The 22,721-nt window shown below is 32.7% G+C and overlaps 2 protein-coding genes across 7 annotated transcripts; one reads left to right on the top strand and one right to left on the bottom strand.

Annotated features, from left to right (window-relative positions):
* The first annotated feature begins 129 nt into the window (after positions 1-129).
* LOC106108899 lies at positions 130-21,153 on the top strand. 6 transcript variants are annotated; one of them, XM_013290232.1, is made up of 11 exons: positions 130-357; positions 441-514; positions 916-1,008; positions 1,267-1,445; positions 1,616-1,754; positions 2,154-2,287; positions 2,440-2,590; positions 15,831-15,948; positions 18,027-18,218; positions 19,179-19,431; positions 19,853-21,153. In XM_013290232.1, exons 4-11 carry the CDS (start codon positions 1,281-1,283, stop codon positions 20,210-20,212), a joined length of 1,512 nt encoding a protein of 503 aa, XP_013145686.1. In that variant the 5' UTR covers positions 130-357; positions 441-514; positions 916-1,008; positions 1,267-1,280; the 3' UTR covers positions 20,213-21,153. The 6 variants fall into 6 exon arrangements, with proteins under 6 accessions (XP_013145686.1, XP_013145705.1, XP_013145696.1 ...); XM_013290251.1 differs by having other exon boundaries at positions 130-273; positions 916-1,445; XM_013290242.1 differs by lacking the exon at positions 916-1,008.
* On the bottom strand, positions 2,950-5,976 carry LOC106108928. The gene is made up of 2 exons (XM_013290290.1): positions 4,687-5,976; positions 2,950-4,621 (listed from the first exon to the last, which is right to left on the bottom strand). Exons 1-2 carry the CDS (start codon positions 5,210-5,212, stop codon positions 4,410-4,412), a joined length of 738 nt encoding a protein of 245 aa, XP_013145744.1. The 5' UTR covers positions 5,213-5,976; the 3' UTR covers positions 2,950-4,409.
* Positions 21,154-22,721: the final 1,568 nt, after the last annotated feature.

Genomic DNA, 22,721 nt, shown 5'->3' with positions numbered 1-22,721 from the left:
TTGTATTTTTAGCATTAAGATTTTTTTATAAAACGGAATGTGTTCATGGAAGCATTCTTATTCGTCGATGTTTCTCACCGTGGGTCTGTTTGATTGGTCGAAATGAATGCGCGTTGTTTTCTGTTACACTTTCAAGAAATAAAATAAAGTATCTCAATCTCAATAGTTTGTGAGGAAATGGAAATAATGGAATCGGAAATTGAAACAAGAGAGGGTAGATCATTGCATTATTAAAATTAAAACAGTAAGGACATCTGGGTCACCTAATAAGATGTAAGTGTGAGATTCTAATAGGAAATTCCAAAGAGTCCTTGTACAGTGCCCAGTAAATTATCGAAACAAATTGTTGATTCGTGTGTGAGTAATTTGAATTTCTTTGCAACTTCTATAATCTATTGGTTCTAAAGAATGGCCTTTTTTTACTTTAATTATGGATGTAGGAATTAAGAATAGGCGAGAGAACTGTCTCCGGCCCGCAGCAAATATGAAGCCCGTGGTCTGTTGAATTGCAGGCGTGAGTTATGTTGTTTTAACTTAATAAATCCTAAACGTCTAGGAATGTTATTGATATATTTGTACATCTATTCTAAATAAAAAAAACGTTATAAACGTTACTACAGTAATAAAATGCAAATAAAATACATAGTTAGATTTTTCCATCCATCTTTGCACATTTGATCGATTTGCTTTTACGTTTATTTCAATGTTATGTAAAAATAAAATGGGCGTAAGGCAAATAGCACTATATTCTTTTATTGGTATATATTTGTTGGTTTCTTGTTTAAAACCAAATACAATAAATGATGGGAAACGTAAGTATTTGGCATATTAAAATATACCCTTTTTTTTATTAAAACGCGTGTTATTTTTAATTATTTTTACATCTTTTTGTGTGTATATTTTGAAATATTATAGTACGTTACAAAGTGATAAATGGCGAAAAGGAGAAAAATGAAGTCATTTGGCCAAATGGAATAATATCTTATTATTTTGATTCCAAGAGTTATGGTAAGTATGTACTTATTTGACATGTACTTATACACTGCATACTTGTACAGGTATATACATAATTTCTCTCTCTCTCTCTCATACAAACTATAAGAAATGTAAACGAAACGTCAATAGCCTAATGGTTGGAGTTACGATTTTGCTGTCGTGGCTACGATTCCCAACATTCGTCTAGTGTCTATTGTCTAAATGGATATGAGTTATTAGTAAATTACAATAACCTGTATTTTAAAAACAATGATTTTTTTACGATATCAGATCATGTGATAGCCATGCGACTTCGTTTGGCAATGAATTTGCTGGAGAGCGTTTCGTGTATCAGATTTATACCAATCATCGGGACACCGAACAGGAATGAATCGTGGTTGCATATATCTAACCCACGATTGCAACGGGACTGTGCGCACGAACCACTTTATAATGGGAACGGTGAAGTGGTAAGAAATTATTTTATCAGGCGTTTAATTTGGCACGTCGGACAGATTAGCACTCTTATTATCGGTGTGCCAATTTAAATTATGTGTACTATAATCAGATATTTCATTGTAATCTGATATTAGTAGATATCCATACTTATAGCCTCGAGGTAAATAATACTTTTTTATAGGGTTTAGTTCTAGGCCTGGATTGCCTCTCTGAGCAACAGATATTGCATACGCTCTTGCACGGCGTTGGTTTCAAAGACGAGGTGTCGCATCCTCAGAGAGATCAGTATATACGAATTTTATGGAGCAATATTCAGCCGGGTAAATAACTTAATGAATCTATTTTTCTAATTTTAATAGAAGACCACGCATCATACTTATATTATAAATGCGAAAGTTTAGTTTAGATGGCCGGATGGGTGGATGGATGTTTGTTAGAGTTTGTAGCCAAAACGGCTGAACTGAATTCGATGAAATGTGGTATAGATGTAGAGAATAGTCTTCAAAAACACATAGGCTACTCACTTTCGTTTTATTTAATTCCACGCGGATGGAGTCGCGGGCGAAGCTAGTAGGTGTATAAACAAGGTCAAAGACCATAAATTAAATAAAGTTATGATGATTGTACATACAATTGAATGTTGGGTAGTTTAGTCCTACCACGGATAAACCAACATAAGCCCAACAACCAATGAACGGAACGTTTTCTGTTCTTTACAGCGTACCAACATCTTTTCAAAAAACAACCTGGAGTAAAGCTGTCAAAAAGTGCTATCGAGTACGACCCAATGAGTGTAATGCACTTTCATGATAGAGCATTTAGCACTAATGGACAAGCAACTATCGCACCTTTGGTAAGGATGTTAAAATATTTCTTTTTTACACAATGTCACCGTGTCAATAGGTGTGCCAGTACCTTGCCAAAAATCCCGTATATTTTCTGAGTTGTGGACTCGTAAACATTCCTTGTATACATTTGCATTAATTTTATTACTTACATTTCTAGATAGCTGGATTAGTAATAACTCCTTCAGATAGTTTGTCACAGTTGGATAAGATGAAACTCAAATTACGTTTCGGTCATGAATGTAACAAACGGAATGTAGACGATTTATTAGATATATGTAAAAAGGTGCTACACGAAGACATGAATCCAGGTAAAATACATAAACCATCTGAAGATCAAGGTCCAAGTGAAGACGAAAGTAATGTCAGTGGAAATAATACTAATAGTATTGAAAATAATGATCAAAGTAGTAAAGAAAATAATCCGGATGATAAATTTACTGTTAAAAATAATAATACACTTAGTTTACATGTTTTTGAAAATACAACGGAAAATCTTCACGGTGAATATACAAGAGTAAAGAACTGGTGAAGAAGTAAAGTTTTTAGGTAGCTTTAACATTGTGAAATATATAATAATATTAAATATAGTTAAGACGTCATTTTATTTACATTTCTCAAACCGTTTAGGATATCTAAACAAATATTTTAAAGAGAAAATTAATTTATTTTGCATGTATTGAAATAACTCATAAGTTCAGGGCTGATTTCAAAAATTCTTTCGCGAATCACAAATTTTACTTCCGCGCGGACGACGACGCGAGTAACAGATAGTTTTACAAAAGGTTCAAAGTTTCAATTACTACCCTTATTAGGGTATTCCTATTGGAACCTTATTATAGACTGGCAAATTAATACGCAGTTCGTGTAAAGAGGATGAACAATATTAAAAAAAAATGTGATTAACAAATTTATTTATCTGTCATCATCATCACCTTCGTTTTCCAATTCTTTACGCTGAGAGCATTGCGCAGCGTATATGAGATTTAGTTTCCGCACATCCGTTGCGCTCAAACCTTGCCAATGCCCCATTGACCAACCGTCATTCTGTAAATGAAAGTTTAATTGTAATATTGACTATGTCAATGCCGTGATTTTTAAAATTTAAAGGGAACTCGAAGGACCAGTACTCGTTTAAAGTGTTTAAGTAGTAGTTCTTGGTACAGGGAAATATCTTAATTTGTGCTTTGACTTGATAAAGTTAGTTTAAAAAGTACCAGAATTAACCTAAGCACAATAGATCAGGCAATATTAGCTATCACAAATCTTCTTGTGGCCTTTTTACATATAACATTTTAAGAGCCGAAGCACCACTAACTTGAATCTTTACCGATTTTGAAGGTTTATGCTTACCCAAATCGGATACATAATACTGGTGACACCATTTTTAATGTGCAGCCAAGGGTAATGCATCACGCTTAAGTAGTCGTAGGGGAAACCCGCGGCGGCGGCAGGAGGTAGCTTTTGCTGCATTTCTTGTTCTATTTCTAAAAAAAGTTTTGTTCTATAATATAACTATAGTAAGTTAATTTAAGTTAATGCTGGGTTTTCGAAGTTTTTATTTTATCGTTACGTAGTGATTCATTAGCGTTAGGTTGACCTAAGTTTCAATGGAGTATAACTCAAGTTACGTAGTTTCGAAACGCATTTCATGAAGTTATCGAAATACAAACACTAACGAGTGGTTAAATGTAGTTGGGAAACCGGCCATTAGTGATTCTTTTACCTGACTGACACATTAAGGTTTCAAATCGACTGTCTTAAATTTACCTTCAGTCAGATTACTCCAAACAATGTGTATGAATGAGTCTCGATCGTGCATATTGTGTTGGTGGTCTAATCCTAACACGTGGACGAACAGATGAAGGAGCTCGTTAACTGAATTAAAACAGTCTGCGTTGATTACCAAATCCTGCAAATGTTTGTCAAGTATTAGCATTCGTTTAGTTTTATAATTTCATCATTGTCAGCTCACTACACGTCCCCATTAATAACTTATAGAGATTAGACCTTTTACCACGTTGGTTGTGTGCGGGTTGTCTTCACACATATCTTTGAATTTCTTCGCATATATGTGCAAATTACATCACAATGTTACCTAATCGAGATAAAGTTAACTTCTTTTGTAAGTTACTTCTGCAATAAACTTTTTACAACTAACGATATTTGCATTAAGTAAATGTTTATCAATACTTTATTGCCATTTGGCCTCCCCGGTGACGGACAATGACAACCAGGTTCAGATGATCGTAATAATGTCAAAACGTTAGCTGCATGTCGTCTAGATGTAGGCAAGGTACTGTCTTCAATTACTATATCGCCCGGTTCTGTTATCATGGACGCTGAAAGAATTTCTTTAGTTAGTAAAATGTAGATAAAACCCCAATATTTAATAGAAGCCACGAACTTAGATGTTCCATTCCATCTGCTATGGTATTTATTAGTTTTGTTGCTGTTTCCTCATTGTCTTTAATTTCGTTGTCGCTTATTTCAGGTGTAGGTCTCAAATTGTACATTATAGAGCTGGTATTATCGTTTGCAGTATCTGCATTATTTTGATTTGCTGCTGTAGTTTGTTTAGCTTCATCATCTTGAAGCTCTCGGAACTGTATGCATGTTTCTTTTTCTATATGACGAACAACTGCTTTGATGTTTTCTCTTTCTTCGACAGCTGTAATATTATAGTAATTCAAATTAACGTTTCCCAAAGGTTTTTTCATCCATCTATTGTTTGGAATGTAGTACTCACAGAATTCTAGTTTATCTCTAATTTTATAATGTATTATTCCATAAGGCCACAGTCTGTCTTCGAAGTATTTTTCAATTTCATCTTGCTTTGCTGTTTTTGATTCGCCGCTAACTTTTACAACGCTCGGGCATGTTTTCAAAAGATATTGTCTATTCCTTTCAACACATTCGTGACCGTAAACCATACCAATTTTCTCGATATCAGTTTCGCTAAGTCCGTCACGTTGGCCGATTTTTGTATTACTCTGTAATACAAGACTATTAATTTAATTTAGTTACTAAGACTTAACAATATTTGTTAATAATTGTTCAATATTCCACGATTTGGGCTTAGTGGACAAAGATTGCTAAGAATTATGCGTTAAGGGACTTGCTTTTTTTAAAAGAATTAAAAAAACCATTAAAAAATGTATACGTTAGCTACAACTGTCGCTTGTCCATTTCTTGAGAAAGCTCGTGCAGGGTAGTGAAGAACACTTGCATAGTCGTAGGAAAGAGTTAACAGAGGGTCGTCGGCTCGCGTTGTAAAATATTTTTTATAACCTGTAATATTATTATCAAAAATTGGTAATCACCTCTCAATCTGTATATTAACTACTTAATTTTAAAATCATTGTATGTGTACCTGGCTTAATATTGTCCCACATAATAGTGATGAACTGATCTCTGTCTGGTCTGGTGTGCTCATGAGAATAACCCAAAATATGCATCACTTCATGTACTATCTCCCCAAGTGATAAACAATCGTAACCGAAAACTACCATCTGTATAATATAGAAAATTAATCATTTCTATAGATTGTACAATAAATTAGATTTTAGATATGGTTAACGTCGTATCCGTAATTTTTTTATTTATATATTTATAACCAGCTACTGCTCCCGAAAATCCGTGTGAAATTAAAAAAGAAAATAGTAAAAACATAGCCTCACTGATAACGTAGCTTTTAATGGTGAAAGAATCTTTGAAATCTGTTCAGTAGTTTTTGAGTTTTTTCAACACATAAAAGAGATGCGGATGAGTATGTGATAGATAAAGTATAATACGGAATGGTTATTACCTGTACTCCGCTATTAACTTTACGCTCATTGCTGTGTACACACTGCTTTATACCATACGGGTTGCTAATGTACAACCACTCCACATTCTGTAGAGACAGTTTGTCCGTCGGTCGTTCACGGAGGCGCTGCAATCGTATACACGACGCTTTCTCGAAATAATCGAACGCTTTGATAATCGTCTCCGATAACTGGGAATCTGGAAATAGACATTTTTTAAAGACAAATACAAGAAATGGAGTACATCTTAGAGTATTGTCTACTCACGTATGAAGTAAGTAAGGGCTTCGTATTTTGTAAAATATAGCGCTTACACTCACCGTAAGTATTAGGGTCGATAAAATAAGGTACAATTCCTTGTTTCCACTTTTTATGCCAAGGCATCTTTTCGGCTTCATCTTGCTTTGGAATTTCTTGCTTAGAGGATGGCCCCAAAAGTTCAGCTGGGGCAAAATTAAATCGTCTCGCAGTCTTATTTAATGCAGGCTGTAAGCAAATCTTTGGATAATTGGTTACATAACCAACCATGATCTAAACAGTGTTTAACCACTTCGCTTCTAGAACTTATACATCTTGGGTACTTGTATACTTGGTGTTTTGGTGATTACATATGACTAGTTTTATAAAAACTTACCTTATCAGTAGTGGGACTGTCAAATCGTCGTTGTCTATACGTGACTTTACCGTCACCATCCATATCATCGTATAGTTTGTCTACGATACCTTCCACACGGCGTATATCTTCAACTTTCTCAGCTGGATTAAGAGAATCTACGTTCCTTTTGGTTCTTATATGCTGTTTTGAATGATCGTCGTTTGTTTTAAATTTTCTACCACTGTTATATTGTTCCAAACGAGCTGTTTCCTCGTTGAAGATACGACACATATCCAAAGTGTCTTGACGTTTTCTTTGTATCAATTTCTTATCGACTGAAAACATACATACAGTATACTTAAACCATGAAGCAATAAAGTGTAAGAATTTTACAAAGGTAGCAAATAGGTCAAGATTGAATAAATGCCGTTCCATTTTTGACTAAACTTAAAGGCTTGGAACATTTAAACTGCGTTTTATTTTAAGTTTTTGATATTTTTCTATCTAAAAAATTTATAACTCTCTAAACATTCAACGTATTCATTAAAATAACACTTACGTTCGTTAACGCTTAAATTTGGTATAGCACATTCTATGTAAAAATTGTTTAATATAGATAAATATAAATATATAGGTAACCAGTAAAAGAACATTGCTACCGTATAAATTCGATTTATATCATCCTTAACAAAGTGTAACCAATAACTATAACCATAAACTATTCAAGTTTTATTGGCGCACAATACTTTATTGTTTTCATTGGCAATATTGTGTTGTAACCCTTTATATTTAACGATATATTTTTGAATAACTATCAACAGTATGTAATAAAATTTAAATGTAATTTCATACAAATGGTGATTTCAATCATTTTATTATCAAACGGTTCTTTGTTTTAACTGTTCACATTGTTTTTTTTTCTTTGATTTGAGAACACGAACATGGGTATTATCCACATCGTGTAAAATTTACAACAAAAGAGGTTTTTGCATAGGGGTATTATAAATGCTATAAAATGCTAATGCTAGGCAGCTTGGATTTGAAAAATATTACTATATTTATTGTTTTAACTTTGTTAACTAGTAACTTTCGCTCGCGACTTCGTCCGTGTGGAATTAAAAAAAAAAGTAAATAGCCTATGTGTTCTTTCAGACTATCCTTTAGATCTATGCCAAATTTCATCGAAATCCGTTCAGCCGTTTAGGCTACAAATTATAACATCCATGCTTCCAACCATTCATCTAAACTTTCACATTTATAATATAAGTAAGAAGTAAGATTAATTTTATTCTTTTGTATTCTTTGCGTGCGTTATTATAGCATTTAAGTTGTGACCTAATTACATAGTTTAATTTTAAATTAAAATAGTTTTCTTAGGCCAGAGTAAATAGTGTTGTTCTCCATTACATAGATCGGTTCTTTGCCAAATTACGCTCATGGTACTTGTTTTCAGCCTTACTTATACTGATATAAGAGTATGTTACACAAGTTTAAGATATGGCTTTAAAAATTATGCGAAATTTGTACAGATCAGGAAAGAAAATAACGTAAAACAATAACAAATAATTGATTACATAATGTTTTCTATCATAGCACGTAAAGTCTACAGGTAATTTCTGCATTGAGTATTAGTTCCGTACTCACGACCGACTGGACAGTCGGTCCACCGTCCACCTGTTGTCGGATCAGCGAATTCGAATTTAGAAAGTTTATACTTTTTTTTATTCCGGCTTTAAGTTGTACAAGGTTGCGGATTCATTCAGCCAGTCGGCGTTTGTGTGTCAGTGAGTGTAGACGTCGCTTAAATCACGCGTGTGTACATCACTTAATATCGTTGCTATTGGGAATTTGTTTTGTCGTTACTAAAAAGGAAATAATTCAAGTAAGCATAATTATGTATGATTATCTATTGTTAATTTAAGAATGTCTTTTTGCATCTTGTTGGCAAATTATAAATATATACCGTTAGGTTATGTTGATATAGAAAGGTGTAAAGTTTGCAAAAGTTTTGCGAATACTTCACTTTTAATAGTTGATAAGAAAACTAAAAGAACTGTTATTAGACTTATTAGAATAATATGTTTTTAAGTAAAGAATGTAAGTATAATTTTTATGATTAACCTCGACTTTATCAATTGTTATTGAGGAAGACTTCAAGACTGCAATTTATAAACTGTAAATAATTTGCTTGTTGTTTCTTTTAAAAGGGATCAAGTTTCATTGAATATCTTGTTACGTTAAGTTGAAATACCTGTAGAAAAGTTACGTTAACAAGAAAAGAAGACTATATTTTACAGTTAAAACATAAATGTTTAGATGTTTGCTGAGCCTTTTATCATGTTCTAAACTACTGAAATATTAAAAAAGTTAGGTTATTAATACGTATATTTGAAACTGAACCTGAGACTCACAATTTATCGAGTATTTCCTACAACCGTGAGCCAAAGAGGTGTAGATAGCACAACTTGTAAAATTTCAAACATTCATCATGTCATTTAATATTAAAATATAATCTCATATAAAATAAGCTCAATCAATAACAGGTATGATTTTTAAACTGGTTTTTGAAGAACATCGAAGTTCGTTTTGAGGGCGCGGATTGCTTATTATAATTTTTATGTTTTTTAATGTATTACGTGTCCACTTAAAGCTGTCCGTGTACGGGGACCTTTATGTATTTAATGTATTGTATTATTTAATCTGTATTGGAAAGCTAAAAAACTTGCATAATTAGTTTACAAAATAAACAATAATAGTAGCTCAGCATACAATTTTTTAAACACAATTCCGCTTTAATTAGGTTATTTTAAAATTTCAATATATATGAGAGAGTTCGAGAAATTTTCTGGAATTTCTTTTAAATACGTCAAGGCATAACTTAAAGACAGGAAAATGTTTTTGTTTTCATACTTATGTATACGTAATATTGAATTTACATTTTTCATGTAGTTACTGGCAATTTCTTTTAATGCTATTTTTTGTAAATGTCAAACATGCATTCTTACTTTAAGGGCCTGTCCAATAACTGGCTGATAGAGGCTCAGATACCTTAAAAATAACGTCACTGTCATAAGGGAACAAAATCCGATATTTCAATCACATATTTTACACGTTCGATTGTTCTCAGATTACAATTTGGTAGGATATACCCTGACAGTTTTATACGTATATGTTAGATGTTCAATTTACTTAATTATAAGTAAACAAAATTTAAAATTAACGAAACGCAATAAAGGAAATCTCACTTTCGAGTTTTTCATAACTTGCGATACATAAGTTTTGTATAACTACATTCCGTAAGAAATTAATCATACAGTCATTACATAATAGTTTATGCCGTGCGTCCGCGCGAATTGTTTACTCAACCAGTCTCGATGCGTGTACATCGACAACATTCGACTATTTCTTCAAGTATTAAACATTTCCTTAATTGATTAACTAGTTTTGATTTAGGTCGGATTTTTTCGCGAGTTACGATTACTAATAGTTCTTCGTGATGACAATTGTATAATATACTAGTATTTGCCCGTGATCCCGTCGCGTGGAATAAAAAAAAATGTGTTCTTCCAGACTATCTTCTACATGTACACTAAATTTAGCCGTTTAGGCTGACTAATTCCAACATCCATCTTTTTTCAATCATATTAGTGAAAAGTTTAAAATAAACATAATAAGATATAACTGAACATATAAATGATTAAAACATTCCTATAACAATGTTTATTAACATGCAAACATTTTTCTCCTCCTACATCAAAATAAACGTCTAATAGTGACTTATAAATGTATGAAAAAATCGTTTTACACTGATATTACAAGGTTATGCGACTTACGTAAATTGGTTCTATAAATTATGTATGGCGGGAAAGACTTATGTCTTAGTTATGTATTATATTTTGGAAATAAAGAAAAAAAAAAACATATACCGCTGAGCAATTCATATGAAAATACGCCAGGACACAGTGTATTCTAACATCAAAGAACGTAAAGCATTAACTTATCTCGATATAACTAATGTCAATTTCATGTAAAAATGAAAATGGCCAAGAAGAAATTTTACTCGTGAACATAACCATAAGGTAGCAGTTACGTGTTGTTACGTGATAAGCCGCGGTCACGCCATGCGGTCATACCACAAGTACAATTATCTCAGTAAAATGTGCTGTGTGAAAATTTTACCATAAATTTGTATTTGAAACTACAATCTGGTATTAACCGCCCGGTATTTTAACATGTATAAGAAACATATAACATAGCCGAGGATACTGTAAGTGTAAGAACTTTTCATTGAATTTAATTTGTAAATTATAATCATAATTCATACTAATATTATAAATGTGAAAGTTTAGATGGATGGATGGATAAATGGATGTTTGTTAGAGTTTGTAGACTAAACTGCTGAACGGATCTCGATGAAATTTGGCTTAGATGTAGGGGATAGTCTGGAAGACAACAAAGGCTACTCACTTTTGTTTTTTTTTCAATCCCGCGCAAACGGAATCGCGGACGAAAGCTAGTGGATTTATGAAAACGGTTACTATGTAAAATTTGAACGAACAAGGCTTCAGGCAATAGAAGTAGGTTCGGCCCAACTCGTGTTATATGAGATTGACCTTTATTTGTACAAGAAGGTTTATTCACGCCTTTGGCATAGATAATTTCTAGTTCAGTTACATATCTATACAAATATGAAAGATTTGTATTTTTGTATATATTAAAATAATTCACGCGGGAGGCCGAAACTAAGATGGGACGATGATGTCGAACGAGACCTTAAAAATGTCGGCATTAAGGTCTGGAAACCAAAAGCCCAAGATAGACCGATATGGAGGGATTTACTGGACCAGGCCCAGGGCCACCCGCGGCTGTAGTGCCTCTGATGGTGATGATTAAAATAATTCAAAAATCACCGGGTCGATTTAAAAAATCTTGCTGCTGTGCTGCCTATGTTATAGGCTATATTATTTTTAATTTTTTTAATGTCACGGTGACAAAGTAGCGACTAACAGCTATATGATATAAGTATGTATGTCAGTGCATGATAACCAGCTGAATTGCATTATGAGAGTTATTTTGTTCATATATGTATCGACAATGACCTAAATATATTTTAAGTTAATTATTGCGTACGAGGCTGTAACTTAATACATCAAGTGTCAACGCTAATATTGTTTTAATCACAATAAGTATCCAAGATTATTATTAAAATAATTTTGGGACCTAATTTTTTAAGAGAAGTAGAAAATCATCAAAATGTGTATCAAATTGATTTACGTTTATCTGTTCTCTCTTTCTACTCCTTACATTCCATTTTATTTTGTGGAAGTTAACTCTGTCTTAAGTACTTTTTCTACTTCCGATATCAGGCCTATTCGAGCAAAATCGTTCAATTTCATTCGGTTCACGGTACGCCGGCTGTTTAAGATTTGTTTATAGCTGTGTGCTCGCACTTGCCCTATATTAACTCTAATTAACCTTAACCCAGTGACTCTAAGATAATAATTGACATTATATATTGTCCGATACACGTCTGGAGAGTCGATGACATACAAAACATGTTGCATGGTTACCGTGGATTTTCACTGGCGACATATATCTTCATCTCTCTTATGTGCGTCGAAAACCAGAGACAACATTTTTTTTTACATCTGTGTCGGTAGCGGAAGATGTAGTAACGTGGAGCTACATATATTTTCGCTTCGGAGAAAATTTCAAAACTAAGTTTTAGTCGCGGCTTTGCGGGGAATTAAAACTATTTCAGCAATAATGTACGTTTCTAATAGTAAAATAATTCAATAAATCAGTCAATTTTTGAATTTCCGTTACATACAAACATAGATAACTTTATCGAGTGCTGTAGGTATTTTAAAATCCAAGTTTTCCACAGTTAGTGGCAGATGCACTAATCGGTGACCCGTTTGCTTAGGGTATTGTTGGCCAGAATTCCGTTTAGTAATTAGTGGGATTGCTTCTATCCTATTCTTGAGAAAGACAAAGGCTACATTGTGGTGCTTTAATTTCAAACTTCGTTTAATTTCGATACGGAGATCGGTACTTAGTTTGATACAGAATCTTACAAATTGTTTATGGTAAAAAGGTAAAATAATATAAGGTAATAACACCTTTTAGGGTGTGCGTACACCTGAATCTAAACTATCGCACAATTTTTTAGTCTACTAGATTTTCAGTTGTGCAAATAAACAGTTCAAAGGGCTGCGAAACAATCGACGATCGCACAGTTCTGCGATAGTTTAGTCAAAGTTGTGTTATTCTGTGACTATTACCGTGTAGTTTAGATTGAACTATTTGGGATTTGAAGGATTACAAAGGTAAAAACGTTACGTACCTCTTGAAGCGTTCAGAATAGGTTCTTCGACTATATTGATATCAGTACTCTTAATATTAAAGGCACATTATCCGGAGCGATAGTATATTTTACATCATCAGTCATTTTCTTTTGGTTTATGCCTCTCAACTCTACATCGAGCGGGCGTTCTCTACTCGTACTTTCTCGTATAGAAAGTGAAGCTGTGGTGTTGCCAGCCACGCGGCCAAGGGAAATTGCGACACCAATTATTTTTTTTACACATTTTTCTACAGCATATTACATCGTGTTTACTTATTGTTACTACAGTTAATGAAAGTAAAAGTTTAAATCATATAATTATTATAAATGCGAAAGTTTAGATGAATTAGACGGATTTCGATGAAATTTGGTGTAGATGTAGAGGATAGTCTGGAAGAGGACATAGGCTACTTGAATTTGTTTTTTTTAATTCCGCGCACGCGGAGTCGCGGGCGAAAGCTACTAAGTAATAATCTTGCCTCTTCGGGGTTTTAATGATCGTGTCACCTTCGAACAACTTTTTAAAATGAAAATACTTAAAACATACTTTAATTAAAAAAAAAATACAATACGTTACTAATTTCACTACTCTGTAAAGTACATTTAAAATACCTACAACAATAGTTGTTCTAAAGTATTCAGGGTTTTCACTTGTAAACCTCCAAAAACTGTATCAAATTGTATTGTTTAATAGTCCTTGACATAAGTCAACTATTGACGAAAAATTCGTATGTTTAAACATATTGTTTAAACAATCAAACTATTGTAATCAAAATTGAATTTATTTGAATAAGGTTAAATGATATATCGACAGGTGAAAGGCTATTTGTTTCAACCGCCATTTTAGGCGATATTGACTTATATGTGTACTAGCTTTCGCCCGCGACTCCGTCTGCGTGGAATAAAAAAAAACAAAAGTGAGTAGCCTATGTGTTCTTCCAGACTGTCCGCTACATCTATACCAAATTTCATCGAAATCCGTTCAGCCGTTTAGTCTACAAACTCTAACAAACATCCATCCATCTATCCATCCATCCATCCATCCATCTAAACTTTCGCATTTATAATATTAGTATGAAGTATGATTAGTATGATATATGTTCAGAATCAGCGATTTTTAAATGTGTAATAAATAATAAAGTATGCAGAATTATAGTAATTTTAATCTTTCTAGATTGAAAAATCTTTCAATTTAAATTATTTTCAGGATTTGCTTTTATGTTTTTTTTTTTTTTTGCTAAAAATGTAAACTTTAAATGGCCCTCCTGAACATTTAAACTAATAGCGCTTAAAACAAATAGCCTTTCACCCGATACGATGCATATTTACAAATGGGTTAACGTGTATGTTAATATTTGTAGGTTATGTGGTGCGTATCGGTATTTCGGGGTAATTAGCAAGCGATTGTTCGAAGAAAGTGTTCCGTGTTACGTGAATAAAGCAAACACGTTGTCACGCTCCGGTGAATGTGTTACATTACACATTAGTTACACTATCTTTAAACTCGGGTTTTCGCGTGTTTATAGAAATATTGATTTTTAATTAATGCTATTTTCCCTCTGACAGGAGATTAATTAAAAAAAAAGATAGAATCAGAGTTTTCAGACTTCAGTCAGCTTATGTGTTCGATTGAACCTTTTAGTTTTAAATAATGTCGTTCCAAAAAAAATTAAATCATTCAATAAGGAAAATGAATGTCAAAAATCATTTAGTTTTTATTGTATTGAATTTTTAATAGCCAATTTAATTGATCTAGTGACCCCTAACAGATTCATTAATGTTGCTATTGCGTTATCTAATGTCCTCCAATAAACTAGTTGTTGTACCCGGCGTCATTGGGATTTGTTTTTAAATTGTAAGATAGCTACTATAAGTACGTAGGGAAAAGATATAACTTAAAGCTTAACAAATAATTAACTTAATTTAACTTACTTTAAATAACTAAATTCGCTGATTGCTATCTATTTCTTTAAATATTTAAAATGAACTCAGTATAAGAGATTACCTGAAACAAACATGCAAAACCTTTATATCGTAAATATTTTTTTTTGTAGAGTAACATTTGTGGTCGTTGGCCGTCTACGACTAGTAGTCTCAACAAACCAATTAAAATAATCATCAAAAATTGTTAGCTAATTGTAAAATAATTAACTAATTGCCTTTTTGTAAATATTTTCACGTGTAGAAATGCATATAATAGAATTTTTACTTTCACAAAATTGTTTACTTTTGATCTTTTTTATAATTATCTGCAATTACTGCTGCAAAACGAGTTTACTTAATTGCAATTTGTTCCGCTCTCTATTAGAGTTTTAACTCCGATTGTAATTCTGTTTTACAAGTTTATGTATTCATAAATCTTATAACGAGCTGTCGCCCGCAAACTTCGTTCACATTCCCGCGTGCATCTAACTTCTACCAGCTACCTTCCAGTTGAAGTCCCGTTCAAATCGGCCTACCCGTTCCAGAGATAGCGGTCCGGTAGCCATATAACAGCGCAGAATTACAAAAAAAAAAGTAGCCTATAATATGTTCGTCTATGTCAGCTACCCTTGTCGAAATCAGCCCAGCCGTTTCGGTGATTACCCGGAACAAACGCGGACAGAAGAATTTTTTTTAAAATGCGAATTTCGTTATCAGCAAATAAATACACCATGTTTCCGAAATCTGGATTTTTTCCTTTGACATTACAAACACTCCAATTTTATTATATGTATAGATATAGATAAATAATGGTTTAAAACCCGCATCCTAGTAATGCTGATAGAAGCATTTGTTGCATTAATATGTATTTAATGTTTTAGATTATAGAGAGCGCCACTGTGCTGAAATGGCGGCGACAAAATATTCACATCCTTTCCTTAATGGATTGAAGCCGTTAGTAGAAGAGCACGACGAAGAAATACAACAAATTAAAGAGTGGTAAGAGAATTAATGTATATTTACTGTAACATACATCAATAATGTAATATTATAAATGTGAAAGTTTAGATGGATGGATGGATGTTAGAGTTTGTAGCCTAAACGGCTTAACGGATATCGATGAAAGTTGATATAGATGTAGAGGATAGTCTGGAAGAAAACATAGGCTACTAACTTTTGTTTTTTTTTTTTTGTAATTCCATGTGAACGGGGTTGCGGGTTAAAACTAGTGATAAACAAGGTCGGGTACTATACACAATAGTTCCTTTGAATGTTAACTAAGAGAAACAACAGAAGTGAAAGAGTGCGTTTAATACAGATGCCCAAGACTAAAACTACGTAATAAAATCATAGGTTAATAGCAGTATATGTTTATTATAGACCATAAAGGCGATGTATGTGGTTGTTACTAGTGCAACTAATAGTTACGTGTGACAATAACAATTGTAAAGACACTAATGGTTAACCTTCGAGGTCAAAGTATATCTACGTCTTCTCGACTTTGTATTCACCTTAGGAACCCTAATTATATTTTTTATACGTCTATAAGTTCTGTAACAAAAAAATATTGCCTTATTCGTGACTGCATGTTCTGTTGACCTTCGTTTTAAAGCAAAAAGCAATGTGGTTTATTCATTTAACTGCCAGTATCATTTTGAGTAAGAGTTAGATTGGTTAAGAACTCTGAAATACTAGTTTTCGCCCGCGACTCTGGCCGCGTGGAATTAAAAAAACAAAAGTGAGTAACCCATGTGTTTTTCCAGACTATCTATCATCCATCCATATAAATTTTCGTATTTATATTATTAGTGAGATTAGTAAGATATGATCTGGAGTAGGTTTAGATTTTTAGTTAGGTAGTATTTTTGTTATTTACAATAGCTAACATTATTCAATATGCAGTTGCGTGTAATGTTTGTTTTATCTGGATAAACAATTTCACCATAGACAAGGTGAATTTGCGCGGGAACGGAAACAACGACACACGTGCACAGAGCACATAACCGTCAGAGTCGGCGTTTCGATTGGCATTCCACAGTGCGGTCACTTTCTCCGTATCGGACACGTCCGCTCTTACACAATATAATGTCAGCGAAATGTCCAATTTATGTGTAGGGCTGTATTATTATGTCTTAGATTGACCTTAAAATATAAGTAACGAGTTTGATATGTTGTTGACCAGTAAAATACTACTACTTATCTAGTTACACTACATCATACTAATATTATAAATGCGAAAGTTTAGATGGACGGATGGATGTTTGTTAGAGTTTGTAGCCTAAACGGCTGAACGGATTTCGATGAAATTCGGTATAGATATAGAGGATAGTCTGGAAGAACACATAGGCTATACTCACTTTTGTTTTTTTCTATTCCACGCGGACGGAGTCGCGGGCGAAGGGTTTAATCATAAACTTTAATTATAGCAAGAAATAAAAAAATGTCAATGTCAGCGGTCAATTGTCAGATTGTTTTAAGGATTTTTTTTTATTGGAGTCCGTAAGGGATAAGGGCAAGTGGATGATGATGATATCTCCTTTGCCCTCGTGTACCTCAACTTATTTCCTGCCATTGTATGTCCACTGGTCTTCTATTGACACAGGGGGTTCAATTTGCGAATCAATGACTAGGATAAAGAAAAGCATTCAATTGTAACGGATGCTTATTGAATTGTATTACTCACATGATCGTTCCTTTTGCTCACTTAAAATATTTGTTTAAATGAACATATAGATAAATCAATCAGTTACAATATTGACTATGATCAATTATCTAAGTGGCAAATCTAAGTTCAGTCAGTAACCGGTTATGTCGCTGAAGCAATTATGTTGCTTACATAGTTTTTAACAAAACGATTATAGAATCGTGAGATAAAATAATAATGATATAATTTATATATAGGTGTTTATACACGGCATTGAATTTAAATATAACACTGAACAAAGGTATTTGAGTCTTTATTTATGCATTTTTTTATAATTGGTTGAATTGAACCCAAGATAAAAACAAAAAATTACTTTAAAAGACAATGTAGTTTGTAACTTTTAATTTGTTGATCAAATATTTTTGTATTCCAGGATGAAGAGTCAACCTCATTTGCCGTACATCTCCGATGAGTACGTGATATTGTTTCTCCACTCAAATTACTTCAAAGTGAAAGAGACGAAAGACACAATTGAATGCTACTTCACCCTGCGCAACAATACACCAGACCTCTTCACAAATCGGGACCCGCTGGCGCCAAAGAACAAAACCATTCTGGATATCACGTAAGTTATATTCGGCATAATGTTATTGATAACATCATCATCAGCCCACTTCATGTCTACTAAGAAACTCAGAGACTATCCTAAGTTAGGGATGACTAGGCTGTAGTCTATAACCACGCGGGCTTAGTGCGGGTTGACTTCACTCATATCTTGAATTTCTTTGCAGATATGTGTTGGTTGCATTACGATGTTTTCCTTCACCGTAAAAACGTTCGGTAAAAGTACAATATAAAATTCAATAATCGAAAAACATGGCACATGACTGGTTTTGTACCTAAGACCTGCATTAAGTTATACAAAAAAACCTCTGAACCACCGAAGCTCTTAGGGTTATGAGTCAAAAAACCCACTGATTGAGACACTCGGGGAAGGGATGACACTGGATCTGTTGAAATCAGCTCAGTCTTGTAGGTTCCAGGCGGTCACAATGAAACTGATGGTCATCTTATACGATATACGTTCTTCTTTATTTTGAAAACATTAAGCCTCGTCAATTTTTTTCATCTCCTAAAATGCATATTTACGCCCTTTACTCACGGTTTTAGATATTTTTTTAATAAGGCAACATTAATAATTGTGTATAATGCACCAGCACCACACAGTTTTTATTACAACGGTAGTATTCACGCCACTTGGAAGTTTGCCAGATTGTGCGACTGCTGCAGATTCGATCAATGGACGCATCTGTACTATTACTGATACATTAGATGGTTAAATTACCAGTATAAATTAGTATGCAGCTGGATATCTTACTAACATTATAAATGCGAAAATGTAGAGCATAGTCTAGAAGAACACATAGGCTACTTACTTTACATTTTTTAATACCATCCGGACGGAGTCGCGGACGAAAGCTAGTAATATATATTTTTAAATCTCTTATTTTCTTATGATTAGCCTGGTTCTAATTTATCCATATCTTTTTATTAGAAAAGTAAATTGAACACTTTTATGTTCCAGGCATATGGTGGCTCTACCAAAACAGACGGAGGAAGGTTACCACGTCCTTTTGTACCGGCTGTCAGATCTAGACTACAGCAAGCTGAACTTCGCGGACGCGGTGCGGGTTTTCTGCATGTTCAATGATGTGAAGTTGTCCGAAGATCGTCTGTCTGAAGGCTACGTAGTGATCTTCGACATGAAGGGCTGCAATCTCGGACACCTTACGAGAGTCACGTTACCTGCATTAAGGGCTTTTATGCATTACATTCAAGTATGTACTTCAATTTTTAATAATACGCCATCATTTTTGTAATTATCCATACTTCCTGTTTCAGTTTTGTTAAAAGAACTTCAGAGTTCTTTTATATTTGTATCTTCTTTGAATATTTTTTTTCTGGTTCGTGTACTTCAAGTATACCACAAATTAGCTCGGCTATCAGACTTTACCTTGTCAAATGTCATCAATTCGTTATTCGCTGAACTAAAATATTTAATGCTAGCTGTTGCTCGCGACTTCGTCCACACTATAAAAAAGTAGTAAAAAACATAGCCTTTGTTACTCATTGAGAATGTAGCTTTTTAATGATGAAAGAATTATTGCAATTGGCATAGTAGTTATTTCAATACATACAAATATACAAATCTTTTCTCTTTATATAAGTAGTATAGATTATGTGTATTTTTCTTTCTAGAGTGCTCATCCATGTCGATTGAAGAAGATTCACGTGGTACATACTGTATCTTTCATCAACCAAGTGATGTATCTCATCAAACCATTAATACATTCCAATCTTCTAGACCTTCTTAACTTTACTTCTGAAGGACCAGAAGCAATTCTGGATAAAGAACTATTGCCAGAAGACTATGGTGGCCCAGGTACACCAGTGAAGCAGTTACACGAAGAACAGAGAAGGAATATGGAAGAGAACTATAGAGAATGGTTGATAGAATCGGAGATCTTCAAGGTCGATGAAAAGAAAAGAATTAAGAAGCCAAGTAAGGGAATGTTCGCCAGCTTTACGAGCAGTTTTAAGAGTCTTGATATTGATTGATGTTTTTAGAATTTAACCAAAAATAGCAAATGATTGACTGGCTACGTAATAATATATTAGAAGCAATATGTTGATTTTTATCTTCCATTTTGGTGTGGGTTTTCATGGCACACGAAAACATGTTTTCCCACTAGTATATTTTGAAAAAAAAATATGAATATAAAATCTCTAAATTGTATTTCTCTTAACTTATTTTGTATTATGAACGTCTATCTAAATTGTATAGTCTTTACAGTATATTAGATATTTGAATGGATATGTCGTTATACGAATACATTAAAAAAACAACAATGTATATTTTATAGGATTTTTTATATTCGCTTAGCGATAAAATAGTTTGTATGGTAGGTATTAAAATTCGTGGTGCTAATTTAATTTTGATTGGAATTGTAAAAAATATGTCGTACTTGTCTAATAATAAATCTATTTTTTTTAAAGAAATCGCTGAGCGTTTGAATAAAATTATGACTTTATATAATAAATTTAAAAATAATAACTAGATTGATGTGTAAAGGGGAAATGCAATATCTATAAAAAAAATTATAACGTCGCCTATATCCTTGTTAATTACATAAAAAATGTAATATAATATTTTTATGTATTTTTCCTAAGGTAATCAATATTGTTGCCTTTTTTTGTAAATAATTGTCAACACTGGGATTTAATATATGAATAATGTTAGTTTTAAAAGTTAAAAAGTAAATAAATTTACTAAATGATGGCTTTATTGTTTTGCAATGTTTCATCATCAGAATTTTTTCAGTCATTTTTCATTCAAAAATGTTACGAAATAAATTGAGTTTACGATTTTTTGTTCGCTACTCTCGTCAGTGTAAACCCACGGTTTCTAAAAGGTAACATAAGGGTATTATGGTTGTGACAAAATTGTATTACATATTGTATAACTTATACATAAAATATCAACGTTTTTGATAACTTTTCGTAGTCTTTTTTATTTTTTTTTTAGAATACATTATAAGTTTCTTTAAATTTGTGGTACTGATCACTATTGAACGTTTCGTCTCAAATCGTCATAAAAATGTTTTTTCAAAGTTATATTTTTATATTATTCGCAATTAATGCAAATTACCAAATTGTTTTGTATTGAATATTGTAAATATTTTAATAAATGTATTATCATTACCATTATTTTAATTATGCCTCGAGGTAAAAGGTAAGAACCTTTTATTAAACAGATAATCGATTATAGATTATCGAAATATTATATTCTGTAACAGGCAATAAAATTTTTAATACATTCAATAAAAAAGAATAACAGTAAAATATCTGAAGCTTTAATAAATAGACAAGTAAAGCTTATCAGTTAATTAATGAAATGACTGAATAAGGCTACTAGTAAAGGACCTGGCTTTGCTTTGTCAAGTAATGTAATATTGCTTTTTGGGTTTACCAGTACAGTTGGACAGTAGTGCAAGCCAGCCATGAATTGTATAGTCTCATTGACTCCAGTGAGTCGTCACATTATGACAGTTGAATGCTAGTCCAGTTGCGTAACTAATTATTGAATGATGTGATTTAACAATTACGGGAAAGCGTCAATTAAATTCAGATCGGATATTGAATTATCAGAAAATAATGAAATTGGATACAGCGCCGAAATTAAGTGAACATAGAAAAGTTGGCCCCTAAATACATGATGATGTATTTATACATCAGTCTTTTCTTCCTTACTTAATAGACTATTTTGATTTTTTTTTTCTTTTTTCCCCTTAATCTTTATTCAATTTACTACCAGTTTCAATTTATGGTATTTAAAAAAAATCGGGCATTTGAGTCTTAAGTTCCATACTTGACGGTCATTACGAAATTTCCCTGTTCAATTAAAATTTGAAAATTGTGACAGAATTTAAAATAGTTTTTGCAAAAAATATATGTAGGTAATGTTATAAAAATTATGTAAGTAAAATGTAACCATTTTGCAATTATTATCTTTAGATTTAGATGTGAAAATCTTATGTTCCAAATAAAATAGACAGACTGATTCAATTATCTATAGTGAAAGATAATGTATAAATCAATGAAAATGATAAAGTAATCAATTACGAGTACTTCGTTCATAAATTAAAGTATTGCAGGCAATGGTACACGCAAAACCATGAAAGGTTTCAATTATTGTCTTCCCTTCAAAAATTGCTTAGAATGCGTAGAATTAATTCTTCCAATATTTGTTACTGGTAAAAAAATCATCGATGTATGTGACAATGAAACAATACCTAGCGATTGGAAAGCGGATATTAAAATTAAAACTGCTTACGTACAAACTGATAACTTGAAAGAAGGAGGTACAATTGATAATGGAAAATCTGCAAATGAAAATATGTGCAAACAGAAAGATGAAGTTGGAAGATGTTTAGAAGCGAAGAATGACATCGGTAACATTGATATAAATGAGAAATTAGAGGGATTATCAACATCAGGGAGGGAGACGGTAAGTTTTTAAACTTATTTAAAACGATGCAGCGCCGTTCTCTTAGTAGAAGTTAAGTTA

Source organism: Papilio polytes, unplaced genomic scaffold (genome assembly GCF_000836215.1).
Source record: "Papilio polytes unplaced genomic scaffold, Ppol_1.0 DF824269.1, whole genome shotgun sequence".
In the NCBI taxonomy this organism is placed as follows: Eukaryota; Metazoa; Arthropoda; class Insecta; order Lepidoptera; family Papilionidae; genus Papilio; species Papilio polytes.
Note: the sequence above shows the minus strand (reverse complement) of the source record. Positions and strands in the feature narration are given on the sequence as shown.